The following is a 23,999-nucleotide window of genomic DNA, read 5'->3' as shown; positions in this document are numbered from 1 at the left end:
TAATTACAATGAACTATTTCCTGTAGAAATAACTATTTCTTCGTTTAAACGTACCTTTTCGCCTGTACCAGACATTATTTCCTCTGGAATGCCGTACACTTCATTATCCATCTCTACTCCCCGAGAACCATCCAGCATCACATAAACAATTCGGAATTTAGCCCCTCCAAGGTCAAGCACCAAGAATTCACCACATTCTGTAGCAGAAACAAAAAAGGAGAAAGAAAAAAAAAAAAAAAAAAAAAAAAAAAAAAAAAAAAAGGTATAAATTCAAAACATGTAATACTTCAATCAGAAAAATGTCAAGTTCCCAATATTGCACATGTAACATTTTGGCCCTTCAAACAAATAAGAAAACAAAACAAAAAGAAGAATCTAAACACAATGCGCACCTGGCCAGGGGTTGGCTTGCTGAAAGTTTGCCCCCACTTGAAGAAAGAAAGCTAAACTACAAAAGAAAAGACACGTCTGCGGCTAGATGATACATTATGGGGGGGGAAAAAAAGCATGCAAGTATTTGTGTGCGTGCATCACTTACAACACGGTCTAATCCATGCTTATGCACTGTGACCATGTAATGTCGGGCAGCACACGGGCAAGTGTCCATTTGCTGTCAGTTGCAAGTTGCATCAATGGCTTTTGGGCATAACACACACAGCAAAGCTCTATTCACACAAGCATTTTTTACGTGGCTACCTAGCCGCGTTTTTACGTTAGCCGAACATAACTTCCAATGGGTTTGTTCAGATGAGCGATTTTAAACCACCTAAAAATGTTGCACTGGAAAAAAAAAAAACTGCACATATGCGACCGGGGGGGATATGGGGAGGGGGGGGGGGGGGGGTGGAGGCATGTTTCTATTTACACATCCAATATGAAGCTAAAAGAACCTGTTGACTTCATTCACATTTCCATAATTATTATTTTATACACACGCATTTTCATCACAGAAAAACATTTAAAAAATAACATAAAAAAAGACACACAACATGCTCCGTTTTTCTGCATATTTGCAGACCAAGGGTCCCCAGAGAAGACATTGGGGGGTGTAATATTGCACACACACAATACACAAGGAGGATGCATGGAACACTGCATCATTTTATATGAAAATAAGAACACATTTGGGAGTAATCAGCCTTTTAATTGGTTCATCTTTGTTTTCCACGCAAACGAGCATGTTTTGCAGAGCAAAAAGTTACAGTGAAATACATCAACGCATGCGCAAAAAAAAGCATTGTTCATTCCACAAATACACATACGCCCCTGTGAAGCAGGTCTAAACATCAAACTATTGGAAGAGTTCCATAGTTCTGGGACAGAGGAGAAGTGCAAGAAGTACCATAATGCTGGGCTAGCATGGAGCAGCCATCTACAGCTTTTAGGTTCAGGCTCCGTTGTAATGTTACATCACCAACAAATCATGACAAAAGAGAGGAAATGATAACTAACATTATGTTGCCACATTTCCTAAAACTCATTGGGAGTTATACAGGAACCTGACAATGACTTACAGCATATGGGGAAAGAGCAGAGAAGAACCACAAGTTCCTTCTAATTACTAGATAACCACCTCACCACAAAAGAACCTGCAGCACAAAGAGCACACTTGTCTCCACACCAACTCCTGAGTAGCAGAGTTTAATTAGTGTATCTCATTTAATGGTTAACTCTATACTTGCCAAATTATAAGGCAGGCTTCACGGGTGGCGAAAATTCTGTAGGCATTCGGCAACAGAATAGCCGCAGCAATTCTGCTGGAAATCCACAGTGGTCAAATCTACACATAGGGCTGCATTCCCACGAACGTATATCTGCTCGGTTTTCACACCGAGCCAATATATGTCGTCCTCATCTGCAGGGGGGGGGAGGATGGAAGAGCCAGGAGCAGCAACTGAGCTCCCGCCCCTTCTCCACCCCCTCTCCACCCATTCTCCACCCCCTCTCCGCCCCTCTGCACTATTTGCAATGAAATGAGGTGGGGCGGGGCTAAGTTTTGGGGAATTAGCCCCACCCCCATCCCGCCTCTCCCCATTGCAAATAGTGCAGAGGGGTGGAGAGGAGGCAGAGAGGGGGCGGGAGCTCAGTTCCTGGTCCGGGCTCTTCCATCCCCCCCCCCCCCCTGCAGATGAGGACGACGTATATCGGCTCGGCGTGAAAACCGAGCCGATATACGTTCGTGTGAATGCAGCCTTAACTGTACTCTCTGTGCTGCCGGGGACCATTCACATCGGGCCCCACCCATGCCGTGATTGAAAAGGCTGTACAACTTAATTAGTTCCTGGTGTTATTGATTTCCTCGCAAAATTGCACAGTTGGTTGCGCAACTTTGCAGGGAATCGGGTACCTAATGCGCACAAAAATAGAGTAGGGCACTTTTTTTTGCGTGAGAAATGCGCACAAAAGCAAAGGTGTGAATGGACCCATTGGAAACAGTAGAACTGAAAACCAAGCGACTGTAGGGCCGTGTAGTGTAAACAGGCAATTGTTCAACAACTGTCTGTCTAGTAAATGGAGGTGGAATGATCTCTGGTCCGCTCCACCTCCATACATAGAATGACTATACTTACTGTGTCAGGGCTATTTCAGACGACTGTATATCGTCTCGGTTTTTACGCCGAGACGATATACGGTGTCCTTATCTGCAGGGGGGGTAGGATGGAAGAGCCAGGAGCAGGAACTGAGCTCCCGCCCCCTCTGCACCCCTCTGCACCCAGCCAGCGCTTAGCTCCTCCCCCTCCCATTGCAAATAGTGGAATGCAATGCATCAGATCACAGCATATATCGACCGGCCTGAGGGCTTATTCACACAAGCGTATATCGGACGCCGTTTTCACGGCAGGTCGATATACGCTACTATCTGAGCTGTCTTCCCCTTCACTCCACCTCTCTGGTTCACCTCCTCTCTCCTCCCCTTCAGCTGTTTGCAATGGGAGGACTTGTGGGCAGAGCCGATGAGGGGGAGGGAAGGGGAAGCCAGCCATCTGCCGGCCGTGAAAATGGTGGCCGATATATGCTTGTGTGAATAAGCCCTAAAGGAAAAAAAAACACCCATAAGTGGATCCAGCAGGAAGTATAAGCTCCTACTTTATATTTTCCATGATTTTAAAATCCACTTCAGGCTTTGGTTAAGAAAAAAACGACATGAAAATCTGCCACAAAAACTGCAGCGTTTGTCCAAAAAAACTGTGAAACTACAAGTAATCTAAGCATTTTTTTCTGTGTTTCTGAAAACTTTGCCAAAAAAAAGTTCAATTATTGAGGAGTTTCTCCTAACTTTATCCAATTCGGTCTTGCGTACTGAATGTGTGATTGCTCTGTCATTTTATATGAGATCACAGGACACCACAACACTTGTAATACATCCCTATGGAGCCTCTACTTTATGGCTTATTCACATGGACATAAATCACATCCATGTGTTGCCCAGGTATTTGCTATTTTTTTACATGCACTGGTGGTCCATGAGAAAAAATTTGCAACATGCCCTATTCTTATCAGTTTTCATGGATGGGAATAGGACATGCAGCAGTTGGGGCTCAGTGAAGATTGAACATGAACAGAGTTCATTAGTTTTCAAAAATGTTGTACCAATTTGTACAGGTGCAACATAGGCACACCCGTGTGAATTCGCTGTTATGTGTATGTGCAGTTGTAGGTTGAAACTAGAGATGAGCGAGCAAACTCGATAAGGCAAACTACTCGAGCGAGTAGTGCCTTATTCGAGTACCTGCCCGCTCGTCTCTAAAGATTCGGCTGCCGGCGCGGGTGACAGGTGAGTTGCGGCGGTGAGCAGGGGGGAGCGGAGGGGAGAGAGGGAGAAAGACATCTCCCCTCCGTTCCTCCCCGCTCTCCCCCCCTGCTCCCAGCCCCCTGCCTGCACCCGAATCTTTAGAGACGAGCGGGCAGGTACTCGAATAAGGCACTACTCACTCAAGTAGTTTGCCTTATCGAGTATGCTCGCTCATCTCTAGTTGAGACTGCACTTTAGTTCTGGTCACACAGATCTTTTTTTCCAAAATTCCACTCTCCCAATGTATAGTACATCATCGGTGACGCCCCATGGAGGCTAACTCTTGTTTCACTGCAGCACTGATGATGTATTGAGCAGGAAGAGAGGAGCTGCTAGGCAAGAGGAGTAAGCAGACTGGCTCTGCTGTCTAATACTATTAAAAAGCTTAGCATGAGCCTAGGGCCTTTTTCACACTGGTGACGGCGATTTCGCCGCTACAAAATTGCGACGATATCACAGCTGTGTTCCGTGAGCCGCGGCATTGATTGGACAATTCATAATCTCCGCCTTCACGACGTGATCAGTTCTTCAAACTCTGCTCAGCCAATCATTGCAGAGATGGATGAACTAATCACAGCCCTCGCATTGGTCCATCGAGCGCTGCATTGATTGGCTGAGTAGCGCTGGATGAACCAATTAGAGCCATCTCTTCCTAGAGGTGGGATTTATAAATCCCACAACCAGGAAGTGATCTTCTGTGGGCGAACAAGGACTGCAGGACGCCCGGTGGAGCTTCGGAGAGCAGCAGGAGGACCCGGACCGAATCTTTTAGGCAAGTATTCCCTTTTTTCTTTTCGGGGAATTCAGCTAGGGCTTATTTTGGGGGTAAGGCTTAACCTCCTCATGATAAAATCATGCAAGTTTATCGCTGGCAGCAGTGAAGCGATGCACGATTTTTCACAAGCCACAAAAACCATTCACAGACAGACTGATGAGGGCCAATCACCCTGAAACAGTCTGTCGGTGCATGGTTTCCTGGCTTGGTTTCTTATTCTCAGCTATTGATAAGACTTGTTATAAAGTCACAGCAGGAATGCTGCCATCCAATAGATGGCGCTGTAGAGGTATTTTTCTATCTTCATTATTTGCATGTGCCTCCATACAGCACAGCATTACGTAATACGTGTCCAGTGCAGCATGCACCCGCTTCTATCCTGTCAGAATCCTTTGGAATTCGACAGAGCCTACAGGGATATAGTTTGACCTTGCAGACTACTGTGGTTCCTATGTGACTTCTCCATACAACTCGGAGGCTGAGCAAAGCCATGCCTATGTGCCTGAGCTGTTAGGCGGCATGCACACAGGCTCAGGGCTTATTTAGACGACCGTACATCGGCTCGGTTTTCACGCCGAGACGATATACGGTGTCCTTGTCTGCAGGGGAGGGGGGAGGATGGAAGAGCCAGTAGCAGGAACTGAGCTCCCGCCCCCTCTCCGCCCCTTGCCACTATTTGCAATAGGAGGGGGCGAGACGGGTCCCCGCGCTTAGAACATATTTCAGTAAAAGATCTACTAATGGAGTTCACTTGAATTAATTGAGGACACCATTTCTTATTTAACCATTTACACAAACCTGTAGTCCCTCCTGTCTGTACATAAAAAGAGCATTTTGGTATCTATGAATTAATCAGCTGGTCTGCGCTTTATTCTTTAGTTCTTTCTTCATTATATGAACAAGTAAGGCTGCTTCTACTCGGTGCCCATTTATTATTATTTTTGTATTTAGAATGATTGGAAAGGATCCCAGAAAGGGAGATGATTCTGGGATCTGTTCCAGTTATTTCTAATATTAACATGTGACCATGGACTACAACTAGAATACTAGCGTGCCTAAAGTCTAATTTGCTGTGCAAAGGGAAATATACCTCCCATCATTCTACGTTGGCTAACTCTACATAACATCTTAAAGCCCATAATGTTGAATGGCTTTGCAAGTCAAAAGGTATGTGCAATGTGATGTGGAAATAAATGAGTTCTGCAGGTTTTCCGAATTGTAAATTAGCAGCTTTCCTCCCATCACAATGTCAGTGAATGAAGGGCTGTTGTTATGGCTGTCTTTTCAAGCTGAAGGAACAAAGGCACTGAATGCTTTCCATCTCGTAAAAGTAATTTTTGACCCCGAACCCAATCTAAGACGTTATGTAAAGTCTATAGGAAGTCAAGATTATGGTACTGACCTGTTCTTCATACATGAACAATGGGTCTGCTCAATGGAATTTAAAGTGACCTTCCAGTCTAGAAACAAAGATGGCCGCACCACTTCTCTGACTACCTGATGCACACTGTGCATAAGTATGCATCATTAGTCTAAGCCACTATACACCTGCTTTGATTGACCAGTGCTGCCCATGTTAGCAGCATTGGCCAATCAAATCAGCATGTAATGTATTACAATAATGATGCATACTAATGTATAGTGTGCATCAGGTAGTCAGAGAAGCAGATCGGCCCTCTGTTTCTCCAGGACTGGAGAGTCACTTTAAGTTAAGCCTACATCAAAGTGCTAACAACCACTTATGCATGCAGAGCTTGACCGTACCTGTAAATGTCAGTTACTGGCTCTTAGCTCCGACCCCTGATCACATGACGGTGACATCATCACAGGTCCTTTAACTTTGTGTACTGAATGAGGGATTATGGGCGGACTACATTGCCCACAAACCCCTACGGCCTCAGTTGCTATGCATACAGCAGTATTCAGTCTGGCAGTTTGTATGTTGTGAGACAGCTGCACATCTGTGTGGAGACTCCAATAAATGGTACCTCACAAATGTCCACATACATAGGTGTCAGTGCATAGTGACCAACAACATTGAAGCATAGTCCTTCACCACTATCTTCACACGTGATATCATGTCATCTCAAGTGCTAATGCCGCCAACACCAGTCCCGCCTTCATCTAATTGTCAACCATTCTCCAGTGTTGAAACAAACCATCACTGTCGAGCAAACATGTCACCAGAGACGGTTCAATGCCACAATAAAACTAATGCAAGTTTCATGATACAGCGACAAACCACGATTTCACCTCAGTGAGCTGCTGAAGATTGTAAATCTCATGCAGCTGATATGCGAAAGCTACGAGTGAACATGTCTCCTCAGCGAGCTGCTGAAGTTTGTAAATCACATGCAGCTCATATGTGACAGAAACATAGTAGAGCTGTGTGTGTGACGTGCATATAGCAGAGCTGTGTGGTGCATTGCCCTACCAGAAACACTGCTACTACAATTTCCTAATAATTACTAGCATTACTATACTATACCATACTATATTAGTATTACAAACCAGTGCCATGGGGAGTTGAGTGAACATATGTCGGAAGCATTTTCAATGTTGGTGGATGGTCTGGTTCTGCCTTCAGTCCTCTTTCCATGTTGTCTGCCATGAGATCTCTCACATCTTCCAGTTGCTTCTGGGTCAGATATAAGGGCTGCAGACATTTTTGAACCTGCACAGAAGATAAATGGCTTAATGAGATCTGTAAACTAGCCTAGCACATGTTGCTTAGCAATATATTAATAGATAAGATGTAGAATCAAAGCAATAAAAAGTAGCAGACTGTCATTGTTTTACATCGTATTGTATATGGTGCAATCATAACTTAAGGCCCATTTACACGCAACTATTATTGCTCAAAATTCATTAAAACAATGGCATATGAATGATAATCATTGCCTGTAAATGCTACCATCATGCACTTTTCATCTGAAGGATGATTTTTAGGTGAGTTTAAAAACTATCATTCAGACCGCACACTGTGTTCTCCACGGGAGCTAGAGATAACATTGTATTCTCTCTGCAGCCAGTGCAGGAAAACACACTGCATGCTGTGTTCTCCACGGGAGTGGTTGATTACATTGTATTGATACTATCAGCCCATGACAGACCATGCAAGAACAAAGGAGCTGATTGCAGAGCTCAGACCACCTGCTGAGTTCAGCAAACAGCTTCTGGAGGCTCATTTGCATGCAAATAAAGCTGATAAAGTGCTAATGGACATGAGTGCCCCTTAGTACTTTCTGCAAAATGATCGCTAGCCCATAGAAAGATCATGTCTATGACATATCCCTCAATCTCTGTAGCATGGGTTGTGTAAACCTGCACAGCTTCCCCTTCCCCTGGCACAATAAGCGCTGGTAAACTAGATAGTGGCACATTGTCGGGTTGTTTATAATTTCTCTGCAGAAAAGCCTCTCTCCTATGTTATTCTCCATCTAGCAGAAAGTCATCAGCTACCATGGATAAAAAAAAATCATTGAAACTGCATCAAAGTATAAAGCATATGATTATCCAAGTCACAGGATTAAACAGCTTACTGTATACCCAAGCTTGAGAGAAAAAAAGCTACTGCTTAGATGTTATTGGCTCCATTGGGTTGTGATTAGTATTTGTTTGCAACAGTATGCACAAAGTGCTTTTCATTAGCAGAACACATAATAAGATCAGTTCCCAAAAAGTGTGAAGGGCCCCTGCAGTCTCACAAGCACTATCCCAGATAATCACCACTGCAGAGATGTTGCTTTAACCGGAACAGTTACATGAATTATGTATACATTTTTCTTTGACTTCAGTTGCTGCTTAAAAAGCCAAACTATGGGACTTTGGGAACGTGTATGCCTCTAGCTATGTCCCCAAATATGAGCTTATGCTCAAATACAATTAAAATATTGCATCATTTATTTATATAGTGCTGGCAGTATACACAACACAATACTATGGGTCATGCACCCTATATCAAGATGCTAAGTTATTTTTTACTTTATTACGTGGGAATGTTTTGGTTTGTAAACTAGAATCTATGTAAATCTTATAGTTTGTAATCTCTCAGCTAGTAGCACATTGGATTTCTTTGGATTTCAGAGCTACAACAATTCTCATGTGGTGCAGAGTGTTAAGGCAGCAGAAATGCAGTCCTAAGCTCTTGCTCACGACCTGAAGGTTGTGAGTTCAATCCCCTGTCCCCTGTGGTTCAAGTGGTTGACTCAGCCTTCCATCCTTCTGAGGTTGGTAAAATGATTCTCCAGCTTGCTGGGGGGTTATAAAAAAATTTCCTGAAAGCGCTGCGGAATAAGTTGGTGCTATACATAGGATTTATTTTAATTCTTTGTGCCCTTGATGCCACTAGCGGAAAATCATTCTGCAGGGCATATTGGCTCATGGCGATAAGAAGCTTCTTGCAGTTGCCGTGAATTAGATGGTGGTACTGACATGCTCTGAATAACCTACAGGAAAGGTTCATAGATTCATGCTACTTGTGCCAAATGTTGACCCTCCCATCGGCATAATGCAACAAAAATCTAAATTCATCTGACCAAGCAATGTTTTTTCTTTGCCCAGTGATCCAATATTTTTCTCTTTTTGCCTACTAGAGTCTTGCCTTTCTCCTGGAAAGCAATAGCACTTGAAGTGGTAGTCTGCTATTATAGCCCATCGGTGCTAAGGAATGATGAGTTGTACATTTGGAAACATTAGTTTGAGCCACGGCTTTGTATTAGGTTGCAACTTGCTTGACTGTGCATGGGACCCTTCTGGCAGGTATAGAGGGGAACAGAGTTTTGGTAAACAGAAGTCTTTACTTGGCAACTTAATTAGCAGTCCAGTCTCTTTAACTTGGCACACAGCTTCAGGACAATGCAATACAGTCTCATAACTTGGCAATGCTGACTCCAGTACATAACAAAACTGCCTCAGGTAGTCAGCCCTCGTAGGATCAGGTCACAGTCTTTCTATCAGTTTGCCTGGGGTGACTCTTAGGACACACTCATAGTTCACAGTCGTTAGCACTCAAAATCTTTGTGGTGAAAAGACTTCCAACTCTCTCCGCAATACAGCAGGTCAACGCCCGAAAGTCATCAAACTCAGTCCGGACTAACGGGACACTCTCTGCTCCGATCAGGAGGCTCCTGTGCTCTCACACAGTACATTCGGCTGTTCCCACCATTTATAAAGTAGGGACCATTCAGTGTATATTTTATTATAGAAAACTGAGTTAATAGAATGAGAATCTTATTTATTTTCCAAAGCAGAAAGCAGTGCCAAAAATCATCTCTTCCTCTGGAGGACCCAACGTGTCCATGCATTACACAGACAGTTCATTGCTTTCATTTGGGTACTGTGGAATGCTTCATGACAATGCTGCAGGGGAGATGAAGAGTTGCTGAAAGGTTCCCTCATAGATTACAGTTGATTGCTGAGAGTTCCAGCAGCGGGGCACCTTGTGATCAACTTATTTTCAAGAGATCCCCCTAACAAAAAAGTGATGACCCAAAGTGGACCCATTATAGACATAGAAAACAATGATCAAAAACATGCCATGTTTCCTGCACACCCATAGATGTGGAAATGCACTGATTCTTAAAGGGGTTCTCCCACAAAACTAATATATCCACTACCTACAGAGCAGGACATAAGTACCTGCTCAGTGGAGGTACAACCACAGGGATCACGAGGAACAGCAGTTCAAAGTACCCCACATGAATAGAGTGGTGAAAGCAACGTTCCATTAATTTCAATAGAAGCACTCAGTTCCCATAGAAATGAATGGAGCAGTAGCATACAGGTGAAATCTCTCCATTCCTTTGGAGACACTCTGATTCTTATGATCAGTAGGGATCCCAGTAGTCGGTCCCCTACCAATTCAATACTTATCCTCTATGCTGGGATAGCGGATAAGTTACAGTAGTTTTGTGAAACATTCCCTTTAATACATAAAATCAATGTCATCTAAAGACACAAATCCATTGTACCATCTACTACAGCCAGTGCTTGACAAAAATCGGTATGGATAAAAGAAGAAAAAAGAAGGGCTGTTTTCTTTCTTTTTTATATAAGTAAATCAAAAGGGCCAGTCCTTTTAAAAGAGACTGCAGGTTTGAGGCATTTTCCCAGTTTTTCGGATCAATGTCAGCCTGACGGACATAGGGCGCAGGAGTCGCCATTTCTGAACATACAACGCTTTATTTACGATAAAACAAGAAAACAGTAACTCATGACCCGGTCATCCAGGGTATCTCAGGCTGTCAATAAAGTTCAATAGTTCTGAATGGTTGTTAATAACAGCACCAGCCCGGTTGGTCGGGGTCAGCAATAAATGATAATTGTCTCACTAAACAGTCCTTAGGTCTGTGATTGCAGGATACTTCTAACAACTCTATTTCTGGATGACTGGGCATAACTTTCTTCCAGGCCCGCTGGCGAGGGTTCAGTGTTGTCAGAGAAGAGGGACCGTAGTAACTACTTGGCACTGACGTCCCTATTCAGCACTCCTTTCCCTGTTTACCAGAGGAAAATTGCCAAGAGGAAAATTGCTATAGCCCTGTAGCACAAACCAGAAGAAACTGCTCGCTTCTCAATGGTCATTTCTCTTTCTCCCATTGGTGCAGATTTTGACTCAAAATCTGCTGCATATCCGCAGCTGATTTCAGAAGATACAGCGCTTACCTCTGAAGTCTTCGAGCTGTCAGCGCACCCCTTTGTCCGGTACCTAGCATCCTCTAGTGAGCGCAGTCATGCTGGTCAGGTGATGCCACTTCCATATTAACTGACCAACGGTGCTGTGCTCACTAGAGACCACCGAGTACTGTGCGGCGGGGTGCGCTGACAGCGTGAAGACTTAGGAGGTGAGCGCTGTATCTTCTGAAATCAGCTGTGAATAAGCATTGATGATTTCAAGTCAAAATCCGCACCAATGGTGCAGATTGTGACTGTGTTTCCAATGCAGAAATGAAAATTGCACAGCATTTCCTCTACATGTAAATGTACCCTTAGGCCTCATGTCCACGGGGAAAATCAGATCCGCTGCAGATTCTACATGTAGAATCTGCAGCGGGTCCCTCCTGCCCCGCGGACATGAGCGCTGAAAATAGAAATTTAAAAGCATTTACCTATCCGTAGCGGGCGGCGAAGGTCAGCTGTTCCTCACGGCCGGATCTTCATTTTCGGCCGGCGGATGAATTCCTGACGCCGGCGGCACGTCGCCGGCACGTCGTCGACGTGCCGCGCGCATGCGCCGGGCACATCCGCCGAGCCGAAGCAAGGGAGATGCGGCCGTGAGGAAGAGCAGAGCTTCGCGGCCCGCTGCGGGTGAGTAAATGCTTTTAATTCCTATTTTAGGTCTCCCGCAGATCCGGACGGCTTCCATAGGCTTCAATAGAAGCCCGCGGGAGCCGTCCCCGCGGGAGACCCGCATGAAAATGGAGCATGGTCCAGATTTTTTCATGCTCCATTTTTTTTTAAATGCCTTTTATTGACGATCCGCAGGTATTTATCTACCCGCGGGTGGTCAATGCATTTTAAATCACATTTTGCCCGTGGACATGAGCCCTAAGGCCTCATGTCCACGGGGGAAAAGAAGAATTAAAATCCGCAGCAGATTTTAACTCTTCTCCTGCCCGCGGATCCGCACCCCATAGGGATGCATTGACCACCCGCGGGGTAGATAAATACCCGCGGATGGTCAATAAAAGTGATTTTAAAAAAAATGGAGCATGAAAAAATCTGGACCATGCTCCATTTTCGTGCGGGTCTCCCGCGGGGACGGCTCCCGCGGGCTTCTATTGAAGCCTATGGAAGCCGTCCGGATCTGCGGGAGACCTAAAATAGGAATTTAAAAGAATTTACTCATCCGGAGCGGGCGGGGAAGGTCTTCTCTTCCTCACGGCCGAATCTTTCTTGCTTCGGCTCGGCGGATGTGCCCGGCGCATGCGCGCGGCACGTCGGCGACGTGCGCCGGCGTGACGAGTTCATCCGCCGGCCGAAAAAGAAGATCCGGCCGTGAGGAAGAGAAGACTTTCCCCGCCCGCTCCGGATGAGTAAATTCTTTTAAATTCCTATTTTCAGCGCTCATGTCCGCGGGGCAGGAGGGACCCGCTGCAGATTCTACATGTAGAATCCGTAACGGGCCTGATTTTCCCCATGGACATGAGGCCTAAGGGCTCACCCCCACTGGCGATAGACTTTCCTGCAATGTGAGAATGAGTGAAAATGCATGATAATGAAACCAATGATTTTTAATAATTTAATTGTCATTTGCGATCTGTTCACTCAAGGCTCGCAGCGATAATAAAAATCTGCAATAGTGCCCATTGTTTTTATTGGGATCCGCCCCAATTGAAATCAATAGGAGAAGATCACGAAGCAGGCTAAGAATCCCCCAGAGAGAGGAGAAAAAAGGGGATGGAGCAACAGAGGATCTCTTACATATCTCCCCATATTTGGAGAGATAGGGGGCGTGGCTTGGAGGCTTTCCCAGGTCTTCCCCGAGAGGAAGCGGGGTTGAGGGGCAGGGCTTGAGAGAAGGTGGGGCTAGAGGGGTTATCATAGTGATCCCTCTCTAGCCAAATGAGGGGGCGGGGCTAGCGGCCAGATCCCCATGAAAACAATGGGTGATATCACAGATTTTCCTTGGCACTCTGAGGCTTGAGTGACGACATTGCAAATAAGAATGAAACCATTGAAAATCATTGGTTTCATAATCACGCATTTTCACTCACTCTCGCATCACAGGAAAGTCTATCGCCAGTGGGTAAGAGCCCTTATAGTGTCGAGGTATACACTATTGAGAAAGGAATCATTAACAGTCTGTTAGCAATTTATTTATACATTTCCAGGAAGAATAAAAGAGCAACAACAGGGCATAGAGTGCTAAATAAAGTTGTTAAAAAAAACTATTTCTATAAATTACAAAATAATTTATATGCACACCAGACAATGCAAAAAAAAAAAAAAATTATTTCTCCCACGTAAAACAAAAAAAAAGTGTACTTTGACATTTAGGCTCAGGCATGCCTGGTCATTAAGGGGTTAAACAGAACAGACTGCCCAGTGCTATTCAATAGAGTCATACAAGAACTATATCTAGGATAAATAAAAGAGTCGCAGCTTTGTCTCATTTGCCAAGAAATTCAGAAGGCATATTGACACAAAATCTTAACTGGCGGTATTATTCCAAGAAGCTGGCAGCTTTCCATCGCACACTGTCAATTGGCAACAATAGCTGAGTATTGAACACTGATTATCAAAAACCTACCAAGAGGAAAAAGCAATCTGGCTCACTAAAAAAACAAAGACTGCATTCAGTTTTCTTCTCTTGCTCATGCAATTAATCGAAAAATAAAATTATGCTCTCATTAATCCAGAATGTGCCGTACTTACACTGCTGCATGTTTCCTATTCAATCGTCTTCTAAACATTTCAAGGCTAAATACTAGTTAGCTCAGTAAATAGCATACGTGTATTTACCCAAATTCTATTCCTAATTTGCCCACTAGGTGGCATAATTAATTTGCTGATACATAACTTTATCTCAAACTGTGGCATCTCTGAAGTAAAGGAGTAAATATGTAGTAATGCGTCCCCTATCTGATCCAGTATTCTGTAGACACCTTGTAAGCACATGGTGAGAACCACAATCTCCTAATGTTCCCATGGAACAAAAAATAGGCAGTTTCTATCTTAGCGTGTAGTCTTATACCATCTTTCACACAATACCAACCCATAATTGATTTCCTTCTATGGTACCAATTGGAAATGGTTACTTGAAATACTTTGGACAAACAGGAAATGTTATTGGAACCAACAAAGTCTTAAAGCTGATTTCTAAAGCAGACCAGAATACGCATTATAAATTAGCACATAGCCTAAATGTAAGATAACATAAGCCTTTAGAGTAATGATGCATACTTATGCACAATGTGCAACAGGTAGGCCGCCTGCACACGGGCAATCTGGATTCCGTATGCAGAATTCAGCTCTGAAACAAAAAAATATTTGTTTTTCCCACACCATCGCTAGGCTTAGACTCGATACCCATGGCCTATCCACAGTGTCAACTGCGGATGGGGTGCGGGTCGGATGGCTCCCATTGACTTAAATGGAAGCTGTTCGTGCGGAGTCCACACAAAAATAGAACATGCTGCAATTTTAAATCCGTGCGCAGAGATCACAATTGCTATCCACTCATGTGAGTGGACATGCGAATATTCTATTTTTTCAATGGGTGAAGAATATCGCATATTGTCCGCGTGGGTGATGATCGCGGGTTCCGCAATTGAAATCTGGTCGTCTGCAGGCAGCTGTAGTTAGTAAGCCGTGCGGTTATCCTTTTTGTCCAGGTCCATAACCCAACAAATATATAAGAAAAGTAAAAAAGGAATTATATCATATATATATATATATATATATATATATATTGTGGTAAGGCAGTAGCAGGAGTGGCCTGTGGAGGGCCTCGGAGTGCAGATTATTGCTTTTGCTTTTTTAACCTGAACCTGTCTGAAAGGGTTAATACCTATGGGTGTGACAGGAGTTAACATAATAGGAGTCGATTCTGTCACACTCAGCAGAGAGAAGTTGGCTGAGAGAGCCAGAGAGGTGGTGAAGGAGCCGAGTCAGGAACTAGGAGCCTGAGGTCTGGCAGAGACCAGTAAGAGAAGAGCTGTAGCCCAGCAGGGCTAGGAATGCTGGCTGCTAGCCAGGGAGGCTGTAGGAGCAGCCATCAGGACTGTAAGCCTGAGGTTCATGTGGTCCAGCTTGGGGACAATCACTAGTCTGAAGAGGAAGACTACCTCTAGACACCTTGGGCGGTGTAATGACTGTGGCCTTGTGGGTTGTGTACCTTGAACATTGTAAATGGACTATATGATATGCTGTGTATGTTGTGACGTTGCTGTGCTGATAATTAAATGCTGGCAGACGCCAGATTTAAAAGAAAAGAAAGTCTCTTGAAGCCTATTTTCACGTGAGGTACGCCATTACCGGTCCGAGAGGTCGGCGATCCGCCGGCAAGAGAACCCCAACTTGCCATAATAAATATATATATATATATATATATATATATATATATATATATGAAGCTAAGATATTGGGAGTTGAGTGGCAGAGCTCCAACCTGGTACCTGTTACTTTGTGACCTTCTTCTCTGACTAAAAGTGACCGCCATACACATTAGATAACTATCTGTCAAACCTTGGCAGGATCGGCAGACGGATGGCCACCATAACAAGTAGTGACTCTGTAGGATAAGAGCTATTATTTTATTCTTGAGACAAAGAAATTCAGTATTAGGGCTTATGTCCACAGCCATTTTTTCACAGCGTATCGGGAAGTGTATCTTCTCTCCTTAAGGAGAGCACCTAGACAATGCTTGGAGACACCTAGGAGGTGAATGAGGAGGTTTATAAGGCCATGCAAGCTCCTCTGGGAAATATATGCAAATAAGTGAGGTGGAACAATAGCTCTGCAGCACCACCTATTGGATGGCAGCATTCCTTCAAATCAATGTTAGACCCTTTAAACAAGTCTTTAAAGCAATGATTTGGGAATTGAAAACCAAGCCAGAATACCATACACAGACAGCTGTTTCGGGGGGTTTTCCCCTCATCAGTGTGCAGTAGGTTTTCTGGCTTGGTTTTGGCCCTGAAATAAAATAAAGTGTCAAACACTATGACAAGTTTCTCTTACAAAATTAATGGCGGTAAAAGTTTGGTCAGGCATGCCTTAATGATATGATGCCAGGGAGTTATGCCCTTCAATGCCATATTGCTTGGGCACTAGAGATGAGCGAACGTGTTCTTAACGAACACTTACGCTCCCGGACACCGGCTTTGCCGAGGACTTCATTGTCCGCGCGTAAAGCTTCGGGGGGCGCCGGGGGGCGGGGAGAGGCGCGGCGGCACGGGCGGCAGCAGCGGGGAACAGGGGGGAGCCCTCTCTCTCTCCCTCTCCCCCCCACTCCCCGCCGCACCCCCCCGCACTGCCACGGCGACCCCCGAACTTTTTTCGCCCGAGCACGGAATTGCTCGCAAAGTTCGGTGTTCGGGCGAAAAGGGGCGGAGCCGATCACGTTCGCTCATCTCTATTGGGCACCCATCAGTCTGGCTATGTAAAGGCAAAAAGGCGTAACCGCACCATATGCTCATATGAGAAGTAGCTAATGTATTAAACTCGGGTGACAGTGAGTGTAGTGCTGCCAAGTGAGACGGAGCACAGCAACAAACTACGACAGATTACTAAAGTCACAATTTCAATGGGTTTTCAAAAACCGGAAAAGCTTTCCATTTGCTTCCGTTCGGCTGGCTTTCCATTTTTAACTCAATAAATAGTGCTGCGGACTGTGTTATTCAGGGGGAAAAAAGAGAAATAAAATGGAATGAAAGCAAACGCAAAACTTTCCGTTTTATTGAAAAATCATGGAAATCAACGGGAATAAAACTGATCCGTTTATTTCAGTTTTAATTCAGCTTTTCTGCTCAGAAAATGGAACCGAGAGACGGAATTATGACTGGAAGGCCAAATGCAGGTGTGATTGCAGTTTGAACCTGTTTTGGGCGAGGGTCCTTATATAAAGAGACGATACAGGGACAGAACTATACTTTTCCGTTGCACATCACCAGTGATCAACACTTCACAAATAATTTGCATGTGGCAAATGGGAAGCCAGCCTAAGTGCTAGAAGGCACTCCATACACAGGTCACTGTTGCTTACTGGTATGTTTCAAGTGCTGAAAGCAAGGAAAAGTCAGCGGTGAAAAGAAGATGATACCTATTTTCCACATTCCTCCAATTCCTGTCAGTGCTATTGTGGCAAGGTTGCATTTTTCAGTTACTATGGTAACTGCTGTTTATTAGGTCCTCTCATACAATGTATCTAATAGACTTTAAAAAAAAAAACACTTGTTTATATGAATATTTGTGTAAGAATAAAGTATTCTCGAAGTTCTTTGATATATATGACACTATTGGTATCACAGAAGTATTTAGTTTTTGATGCATGCGGCTTTGCTTTGCGGACCTTTTGGTCCGGAAAACAAATTGCAGCATGCTCCATTTTTGTGCGGATCCTGCACTGACAGCTTCCATTGAAGTCAATGGGAGACGCCCGATCCGCTGCATGTCTGCAGCTGACATTACAGACGTGCCGCAGATCCTGCGAGAAAGCAGGAGATTAAAAAAAAACGACGGTGAGCCATGAGGACCATGCACAGCACAGTGAACCCAGAAGTAGAGAGATCAGCGCGGACACCGCTGACGGGGAAATACAGGTAAGCATGGATCACTGGTTTTGGGCAGGGCTGGATTCCGTGTGGATTCCCTGCACAGAATCCGACCCGCCCATAGACATGAGGCCTTACGCAATGAAGCCCTTTTGCTTAGAATCAACTGTTGCCGACTGTTGCCGGGGTCACACGACTGTATCTCACAGCATGCAGGCTGTGCAAGATATACATATGAAGCACGCAATTAGAACAGATTGCGTACTAGCTGCATGCCGCCCATTGCCATTTACTATCTTGGCGTGTATGTGCACGTAATACGCACTAAAACTGAACATATTGCGATTTTTCTTGCTCGTGTATTTCACGCAATTTGTGTGAGAGGTAACATGGCTGCCTATGGGAGATTGGTACAGCGTATTCCATGTGCAAAACACATGTGCAGAATAAACTATACCAACATGTCGTGTGAGCCCAGCCAAAGGCTAACTAGATCCTAAGAGTAATATTTGTGCATCATAGGAATTCATTCAGGATGAACAATATCAATAGTACTCGACTATTATCAGCTCTGCTTCATACCATGCCCAGCTGTGGAATATATGGCACAATGACACAGTTTACCTTTAGGGGCTAACACTGTAATACAGTCTCTTAGAAAAGCTGGTTCACATATAATGTCCGTTTAAATAACACAGTCATTGACCCAGGTTTAAGCAAGATAAACTTGTAGAATGTTACTGTCTGCAATATAAGCCCTATCTCCTATAGCAGGCCTGCTAGAACATTGTCTTTAAGCCTTTATTCGGTGTGCATATCTATTGTCAGATTGAGGCTAGCCTCACTTACAATATGTTATGTGGGATTACTGACTTCAACTAACCCAGACTAGTCCATGCTTCTCCTCTACAATTTCCATAGATCCTTGTCACTGATAGGCAGCTCACTTGGGTCCAGCATTGTCTTTCCACTATGGCTCAGCACAAAAACGTCCCTTTTTTTAAGCAAGGCTCCAGTCTCTAGGAAGTTCCAATGTGCCGAAATTTGGTGCACATGGTGATTTTAATGTAGGTTTTGGTGAAAGTCACAGTTCATCTACATGGAAACATTCTATCTAGAGTTAAGTGAACATACTCTGCCGAGCTTGATGCGCGTTCGAGTATTAGCATACTCGATGGTGCTAGTTACTCGAACGAGCATCACGCTGTGTTTGACCCCGCCCCAGTTTTGGCTCCTCCCCGCTGTGACATACCTGTTTTGGCCCCTCCCCGCCGTGACACGGCGTGCATGTCAACGGCAAATTTTTTGGCAGAGAGAGAGAACACACGAACCAAAAAAAAGCTCGGGACCCGGCGGCCCACATACAAAAATGCTTGAGTCTCCCATTGTAGCCAATGGGGTTCGTTACTCGAGTAGAGCTCTCGAATTTTAAGAAAAGCTCGACTCGAATAACGAGGACCCGAGCATTTGGGTGCTCACTCATCTCTAATTCTATCCCTTTATGGACGTCTCTTACATGTGTATACTATTCCTTTAGCATCAATGCAATAAGAGATACTTATTCTGAAAGCACCATGAGAGATGGTCTTCTTCGGAAACATAACCGCATACTGGGAGAGGTTTGACACTTGCATTGGTTGTAAGTGGATGACTATTGATGACTATTGAGATTTGAACTGCTTCATATATTTAGGATATTTATTGCATTGAGTTATGACTAACTGATAGATAAGATCTTTATTACTCCTCTATTCCACACTTGGCAACTCTGCGCTCTTCCTGCATTCTCTTTTATACTCTTCTATTTTAAATGTGTGAGCCAACAAATATAATTTGCTAATATTTTTAGCACAGCCGCATCAGTTAGATTTTGCCAACACAGCTAAACTGATGCCTTCTATTATGTAATGTGGCAGTCGGGTTTTAAGAGTTCCCATTGCCTTGTACACAACTTATGAGATTGACCTTTCTTTCAGAGCCTCTGAGTCGGTGAAACAAATTTATCAGCTCTAAGAAATTTGCATCCGTCTCTTCTCATCAGAAATAAAACATACGGGAACCTCCACACGAAACCTACTTTATGACTTGAAGGAAGGAGATTGAAACTGAGGAGATGAATAATTATGGTTCAGTAACTTTCACTTAGAGGTCATTTAGCAATAATGTACGTTGCGTTATGACACCTGGCGTTGTCCATGGTTCATTGCAAATAGGGTTTATAGCCGCCTCACATCTAAATAAATACAGTTACAAATGCCAAGTAAAATGAATAATCTCTAGTTTTTTTTCCTTTCCTTTGTTGTTAAATCAATTTACCGTTCAGGCAAAATGAAAAAGTTGGATGTTCTTCTACTGAATCGAAACTCGGAATTCAAATGTTCACCATGGGGATTTATATCATTAAAGGGGTATTCCCATCTCAGACATGTGCAGCACATCCACAGGATGTATCTCCAATGTCTGATAGATGTGGACCTCAACTGTGGGACCTGTACTTATCTCCAGAACTGTCCGTTTCCACCAACTTGACCTGCTTTTCTCCTCATCCAGGCTCCGAGAGGTGTTCGAGTTTTATGGAACCAACCTAGAGCACAGTTCGCCATTGTTTCCGTAACTGTCATCGAAGTGAATGGAAGTTATGCAAACAGTATATCACAATAAGCTGTAGTGCAACACAGCAAGGCACCCAGAAATGTTTGATACAATGCTGAGTAAAGAGATGTCTTTACAAAAATACAGTTTTATTTCATCATAGGTTTGTCGCTAACGGTAAGAGAAAAATCCTGAAACACACCAGGAATAAAACAATATCATTAATAATAACCAGCTACTGGCTATAACCTGTTGAAACTCTATACTGATTGCAATCCTCCTCGCAGTCTTTGCTGATTGTAAATGGCTAGTTCTCAAATACACTCCTCATTAACAATGAGTATCAGCTTTTCAGTGAATAGTCTGCACATGGCTAGATTAAACCTGATGTTCTTACAAAGTCTAGGGTTCTGCTGTTTCTCTTGTAGTATGTGTGTACACAACAATCATCCGAGACCGGTCTCTCTTGGCTTCAAAAGTTGGTACCATTGGCAAAGGAAGATTTGCACAAGTCCTCAATGAGCTCAAGTTGGTTACGGAGCTTGACCTATTCACTATTCCCCGCGATGCTCAGTAGGAGCCCCCAGATATGTAAGAGATGCCTCCCTTATGTAGCAGCAAGTAAATTACAGTGCCAACAGCTCTCAGCCATTATCCTTGGTCAAATAGTATTTCACAACAGCAACCATAAGTCCTAGAACATCAGCATCTAAGCTTGTCCAGAAACACAGCAGAGCTGTTAAAAGACCCCAGAAACATAAGCATCCCCTTTTTTTATATCTCTCATGCAGATTACCAGAACCTTCCAGCAGGTTCCCTTTTCTCGGCCCATAGATTAATATTCCTCATTCACTTCTATTGAAAAAGGTCTCTTTGTTTATCTTGGTGTTCCATCTTGTGTCCAAACCTGTTATTGCAGTCTTTCATATATCAACAATAGCAGAGGGAATCTGATACACTGCTATCTGCTATACTGTTTCTATTAGGGATGAGCGAGCACGCTCGTTTAAAGCTGATGCTCTATCGAGCAACGTGCAGGGCGGCGATGGGGGGCAGCGGGAAGGAGCGGGGGGAAGAGAGAGATCTCACTCTACCCCCCGCTTCCCCCAACATGGTGCTCGGTCTACTAATCAGTTACTCGACAAGACCGATGCTCGTTTGGGCATCAGCCTTAAACGAGCGTGCTTGCTCATCTCTAGTTTCTATATCTCAGAACTGTGCTATGCTGTTTACATAACTCGTATTCACTTTTAAGGAAGTTACAGAATCCGCATAGAACAGTTCACCTGACAGTTTTGCAAAACCCCACCACTTCAGGCAGTCTGGATCTGGCAGAGAGCAGGAGCAAAGTGGAAGAACAGGATCAGCAGCTGAGATGGAAATACGCCTAAGATCTCATGCATATATATGTATTTTGACTTTGTTTTGCAAGGTGTTGTAATAGGGCATACATTATAGAGCATGGGGCATTTACAGTAATTCCATATGCCTGTAATTTAATTTGGAGGATATTTCTGGCACTGTGTATACAGAGGTATTCTCCACTAGAAGCATTGCATTTCACTCAATGGAGTCATCAGACAGCACACATAAGCCATACTGCTGTCCAGGCTACAATCGATGAAATTAAATAAGCGCACATAGGAAAACAACATAACTCGAAATGTCCCTGGAGAAAATCTTGCAATCAAGAAAAAAATAGATCCACAAATAGAGCCCTCCAGAAATAGCATGAGGAAAGAGATAACACCATGGTGAGTGCAGGGAACGAGACCACCTGCATGTGAAGGAGCCGTGAACATCTTCAACCTAGTTCCAGCAGAGATGTGAAATTACTGCTCTCAGACCATTCAGCACCATGTGGTGCTACTATGCCCACACACTATGAGGTCAAGATACACCGAGAGATGCAGAGACTCATGGAATTCATCTTACTGAAAGATAGTGATTGAGCAAAGAACTGCACAGAAAGGAACTGCAAAACTGTAGGAATCAACAAACTTGTATTACCACTATCTTCTCTATTATTCTACACTTGCTCTTTAGAGTGTGCTACAAGTTCACATCATTTGGCAAACCCTATTGGAAAAGTAACTAGGGAGTATGAACAATGGATATTAGCTGGATGCTTAAAGTGAGATGTGTTACAGATGTTGCTTATTTCTTGTTCAGAGAAGGCTGCCTATAAAATGTAGAACAAGGTCCCTGATCCACTTAGTCTGAGAGTCACATTTAGATTGGCAGTAGAGTTCATTACTGAAAAAAAGATTTAAAAGTCCCCAAATTATTGTTAAACACTTTACTGGGATCCAAATGACCTATTCTCTCATCATGCTACTGTTTGTGTAGTCCCATAGTAAGGCACAGTAAGTCAGTGATTCGGCAAAGTATCTGAGGATGCCAACAATCTTCAGGAAGACCAAAGTAGCCGATGGACCACTGATTGGGGAACATTGTGTCAAAGTAATTCAGTAGCACACACATATAGTAATGGTTTGTATACAGAAGGATGTAAAGTACAATTATAATATGTTGTAAAATACAGGAATGTCAAAACTCTGTTACACTGTACTATATTGCCATGAGCATGTCTTACAGCACAAGTTCAATAGATATGAAAGGTAAAAACATACTACTTTCTAATGTATCTTAATTACCTGTTTTGAATCTTTAGGCTGCTTTCACGCGGCCGAGAAAGTCGTGCGAGATTTGTGCTTTGCGAGACACACAAATCTCGCACTAATATGACCCCTATTCTTTTGAATGAATTTTTTTCTTGCATCACATCACAGTGCAGGAAAAAAATCACAGTATCTCCTAACTTTGGGCGTTCCCTCAGAACACCTCGCCAATTGTTTTCAATAGAGCTTGGAAGAAACCTTGTATGGCGTGCTTCCTATTAAAAATGATAGGAAACATTTGCCCATCCTCCCACGTAGCTGAGAGCTGCGCCAGAGGATCGCTGGTTCCCTGAAGTGATGGGGGATGCGTTTTTGAAATTGCACTTTCCTGAGCACGATATTGGGCCGAGTTTCACAGCCCAATATCGTGTTCCCCCATGTAAAATTACATAGAGGATTAAAAACAATCACGGAAAACGGCCATTACTTACTAAGTAAGGAGTGCATATAGATGCATCCTCTCACCATGTGGGTAGCAGACTACCAAATGAGGGAGCTAATTACACCTGTGAGGGACACCGATGAGACAGCCACTCACACTGCCTCTTGATATAGAGGTAGGTGGCTGCTTGGCGTATACTCCCACACATAGTGGATACAAAGTGCCAGACCATTTTCTGTGATTGCTTTTAATTCTCTATATTTCCCCTTCTGTGATGCATTTATATTAGTGTAGGGACCCACTACAACACAAGGAACCATGAAGTGGTTAGTGGGCTCATGTATCTTGGCCAACATCCAACCAATGCCTTGCATTTATTATCTATCATTCACATGCAGTGTGGCATTGAGACTCTAGGGGGAGCCCAGGGTGGCAGTACCAATGTGGTTCACTGATGGATATGCAGGGCAACCCGCCGAATTATCATGGTGTCATTAATAGGTTGCTGGTCTGCATGGTGAACTACATATATCAGAATGGTCTGGCACCCTGTATCCAC

General features: G+C 43.8%; 1 protein-coding gene across 4 annotated transcripts in view; it reads right to left on the bottom strand.

The window, feature by feature from the left end:
* HK3 (hexokinase 3) overlaps nt 1-23,999 on the bottom strand; it is an 82,957-nt gene that overhangs the window by 19,351 nt on the left and 39,607 nt on the right. For all 4 annotated transcript variants that reach the window (XM_066591337.1, XM_066591336.1, XM_066591335.1 and 1 more), the window contains exons 3-4: nt 7,080-7,242; nt 55-197 (exon numbers count right to left, since the gene is read on the bottom strand). In XM_066591337.1, the coding sequence (XP_066447434.1) occupies nt 55-197; nt 7,080-7,242 (306 nt within the window). The remainder of the gene's footprint in view (nt 1-54; nt 198-7,079; nt 7,243-23,999) is intronic.

This window comes from Eleutherodactylus coqui, chromosome 2, assembly GCF_035609145.1.
Source record: "Eleutherodactylus coqui strain aEleCoq1 chromosome 2, aEleCoq1.hap1, whole genome shotgun sequence".
In the NCBI taxonomy this organism is placed as follows: Eukaryota; Metazoa; Chordata; class Amphibia; order Anura; family Eleutherodactylidae; genus Eleutherodactylus; species Eleutherodactylus coqui.
Note: the sequence above shows the minus strand (reverse complement) of the source record. Positions and strands in the feature narration are given on the sequence as shown.